This window comes from Gekko japonicus, unplaced genomic scaffold, assembly GCF_001447785.1.
Source record: "Gekko japonicus isolate JY-2015 unplaced genomic scaffold, Gekko_japonicus_V1.1 scaffold3416, whole genome shotgun sequence".
Classification (NCBI taxonomy): domain Eukaryota; kingdom Metazoa; phylum Chordata; class Lepidosauria; order Squamata; family Gekkonidae; genus Gekko; species Gekko japonicus.
The window spans coordinates 12,141-15,965 of NW_015162581.1; the positions used below are offsets into that span (position 1 = coordinate 12,141).

At 56.0% G+C, this 3,825-nt stretch overlaps 1 protein-coding gene across 1 annotated transcript in view; it reads left to right on the top strand.

Moving 5' to 3' along the window:
- Positions 1–81: 81 nt before the first annotated feature.
- Positions 82–3,825, top strand: part of RND2 (Rho family GTPase 2) — a gene marked incomplete at its 5' end in the record, with an annotated part of 31,923 nt that continues 28,179 nt past the window's right edge. Inside the window, one exon of the mRNA XM_015406452.1 lies at positions 82–169. Within this exon, the coding sequence (XP_015261938.1) occupies positions 82–169 (88 nt within the window). The remainder of the gene's footprint in view (positions 170–3,825) is intronic.

The window sequence follows — 3,825 nt, forward strand, 5'->3', positions numbered from 1 at the left end:
TGGCAAGGGAGGGCAGCCGGTGCTTTCTCTCCCCCCCCGCCCCGAGTTTCAGGCCTCCCTCTCTCTCTCCCCCCCCCGCAGAGCTATGCCCCCACCGTGTTTGAGAACTACACGGCCAGTTTTGAGATCGACAAGCAGCGGATCGAGCTGAATATGTGGGACACCTCAGGTAAGGCGGCGCCTGCTGCACGGGTGTGGGTCGGGGCGGGAGACCTGGGGGCAAGGCTCCCTCTAAGCGGTGGGGTCCTGTGAGCAAAAATCCTACTTGGTGAGCTCCTGGCATGAAAGTGGTGAGCAGGCGATTTGGCTGCTGCATGAATTGGTTTACTTTGGAGCAATGTTCCCTCTAAGCTGCAGAGTCTTGTGAGCAAAAATTCTACTTTGTGAGCCGCTGGCATTAAAGTGGTGAGCGAGGCATTTGGATACTGCATAAATCAGTTTGCTCTAGAGCCCTCCTTCCTGAGCTAAGACAAAAATGTGTGAGCTATAGGCTAAAAAGCTGTGAGCTGGCTCACACTAACTCAGCTTAGAGGGAAAACTGCTCTGGAGCCATCCCTTCCTGAGCGAAGACAAAAATCTGTGAGCCAGAGGCTAAAAAACTGAGCTAGCTCACACTAACTCAGCTTAGAGGGAACACTGCCTGGGGGGCGAGTGCCTTGGCGGGTGGGAGTCGGAACCGACTTGTGGGGCAAGGCGCCCTCTAAGCCCTGGAGTCTGGTGAGCAAAAAATCCACTTTGTGAGCTCCCGGCATGAAAGCTGTGAGCAAGCCGATTGGGCTGCTGCAGAAACTTGTTGGCTCTGGAGCCCCCTCCTTCCTGGGCTGAGACAAAAACGCCTGAGCCCGAGGCTAAAAAACTGAGCTCGCACTGATGCAGCTTAGAGGGAACACTGCTGGTGGGTGACTTCTGCCCGTCAGAGCTTGAGAAGTTCTGTCATTTGACTCGAGAGAAACCCAGCCACCGAGGACCCGGAACGCTCCACTCTCCATTCGCCACTGCTCAAAAAGTAGGAAGCGAAGGGGTTGGACCAGACTGATTGGGCTTACTTCGTTGCGGGAGTGCACTTGGCACATGCTCAAAAGCACACCTACCTTGGAGTATTTAGCAAAACGTTAAGTATCCACTTTTTCCTCTCTACCCCCACAAAGGACGGTCAGGTACCCTCTTACCCGCAGCCATTGCATTTGCAGTATATTTCTTGCATGGCTCCCCCCTCCCCAAATCACATCCTCTGGCCTGCGGACCTTCTTCCCACAGTCTGAGAAGCGCCCCTTCTTTGCACGTGGCTGGGTTTAAGCCCTGGCACTGAGAGGCTTGGGCTCTGTCCCGGAGAGTGCTGGCACCAACGAAACTCTTTGCTTTGGTCCGAACTTCACATCTTCCAGAGCCAGATCTTGGTGCTAAAAACCGGTTCTGGGGCTGAGCCCTGCCTAACCCTTGTGGTCGTCTCTCTTTTGTGGCACATGACGCTGGTCCCCGCTCTCTCTCAGGGACGTGGCACCTTCATAGCTGGTGGTGGGATGGTTTCCTGCTTGCACCTGAGGAGGAATACTTTTTTTTGGGGGGGAGGCGCAATGTTCCCTCTAAGCTGCGGAGTCTTGTGAGCAAAAGTTCTACTTTGTGAGCCACTGGCATTAAAGCTGTGAGCGAGCGATTTGGCTACTGCAAAAATTAGTTTGCTCTGGAGCCCTCCTTCCTGAGCGAAGACAAAAATGTGTGAGCTAGAGGCTAAAAAACAGTGAGCTAGCTCACGCCAACTCAGCTTAGAGGGAACACTGGTAACTGGCACAAAATAGGCTTACCTTCTGCTTCGGCTACTGCAAAAATTAGTTTGCTCTGGAGCCCTCCTTCCTGAGCGAAGACAAAAATGTGTGAGCTAGAGGCTAAAAAACAGTGAGCTAGCTCACGCCAACTCAGCTTAGAGGGAACACTGGAGAAGGGTTATCGGAGGGGCTTGGAGGGCCCGGGTGCGGCCAGGGAAGAGCAGGAGGGTGAGGTGGCCTGCCTGCCCGGGGTCCTGGGCTCGGCCTCCTCCTCCCTGGGAGGCCTGTTCGTGGAGACGGCTCCGCTCCGGATGTGGGAGGCCTGTTCCTGGAGACGGCTCCGCTCGGATGGGCTTTCTGGCTGGCCCCTGGGGGGGGGACTGACTTTGGTCAGGTCTCTGGAGCGTGTGTTCCAAACCAAACTTGGGTCCCTCTGGCCCTCTTCGGTGCTTTCCACATTGTGTGTTTGGTTTTTCAAAACACCCCGACCTTTCTCGTGTCTTCCCACCTGCCGGAAGACCCCGCCACGCTTGGGCCTGGGCGCGGGGCTCCAGCGCTTGGTCCACCGGGATGTTGCTGGAGAGAAACGCTCCCAATGGGAAAGGGACGCTTGGAGCCCCTTGCTCTGCCTCCGTTAACTTGGCAGCCTGGCGGTTGGCATGGCCCAGCCCGTCCCTTGGCACGAGTCTCTTGCTGGCTTTGTCGAGTTGCGTGAAGGGCTCTGTTGTGCGCTGCTGCAGCTGTGTCTGAATGGCCAGTGGCTCCTTGGGTGGCGGCAGAAAGACTCCTCTGTCTGGGGAAGAGAAAGGGGCATTTCTTCCTTGGGCTGCAAGCGGAGCCCCTGGCGGCGGGGGGGAGGAAACGGGCACATAATTCTTCGGCGACGGGGAGCCAGGGCTGGGCATGAATTGATAAAAGGCTTCAGCATCGTTTAATGCTGAATAGAGGCCCAGGCCTTGTGGGGAATGCTTGATGGATCCTGCAGACTTGGGAAATCTTGCCAAGCACAAAGGGCCATGGAAGTGCTCTGCAGTTCTGCCGCTGGGGGTGCCAACCCCCCCTCCCCCTTGCAGCAGACACTAGGAAGGGCTGGGCCATCCGTGGACTAATGGCTGGAAATGCCACCCTGCGGGGGTAAGGAAATAACCGCTGGTGAGCAGATGTTGGGAATCATCAGCTGAGGCTGGCTGGCTGGCCGGCCCCATTGTGCCTTTGGGCCCTCCTGAGGGCATGAGGCTGGCCTGGGGCCCGTAGGGTGGCGGTGGCCACTGCCGCTGTGGAGGAGGAGCTCATGTTAGCCTCGGGGATTTGATTTCGCACAACAGAACCCGATCGGTGCCACATCCTGAATGGCCTTGATAAGTCCCCTCAGTCCCAAACGCAGTTTGACATGGGGGGGGGGGTTTGCTGCTGCCGCCGTAAGTGAAAAGCAAGTCTAAAGGCACACACACACCCGGCTCTCAGGAGCAATGTTCCCTCTAAGCCGTGGAGTCCTGTGAGCAAAAATTCTTCCTTGTGAGCTAGCAGGATTAAAGTTGTGAGTCGGCGATTTGGCTACTGCATAAATCAGTTTGCTCTGGAGCCCTCTTTCCTGAGCTAAGACAAAAATATGTGAGCTGGAGACTAAAAAACTGTGCACTAGCTCACACTAACTCAGCTTAGAGGGAACACTGCTCAGGAGGACTAGTTTTTTGTGGTGCTTCCGTTCCTTCCAGGCATCTGGGACGGCCGTGCCCATGAGCCTTTGCTTCAGCTGCACCAGGTCCCCCACCCCTCCCTGGCACGCTTGGCCTACCTCGGGCAATCTTTCTGTGTGTCAGGTTCCACAGCCAACAGCGGAGTACACGCTTATCAGAAAGGTTATACTTTATTGCAGAGCTATAGATGCTGTAACAAAGGCACTGTTAAGAATGGCGTCGCCCCTACAAGCATAATGGGATATAGGGTATTTGTATGCACACACCCCCCTTCCTTAGGCCAATTAGCCATATTCCCCCGCGCGGGAGAAGGAGCCCCAGGCCGTTTGAGCCAAAGCTGGGAACCGAAAGCGCTCCCACGGTTC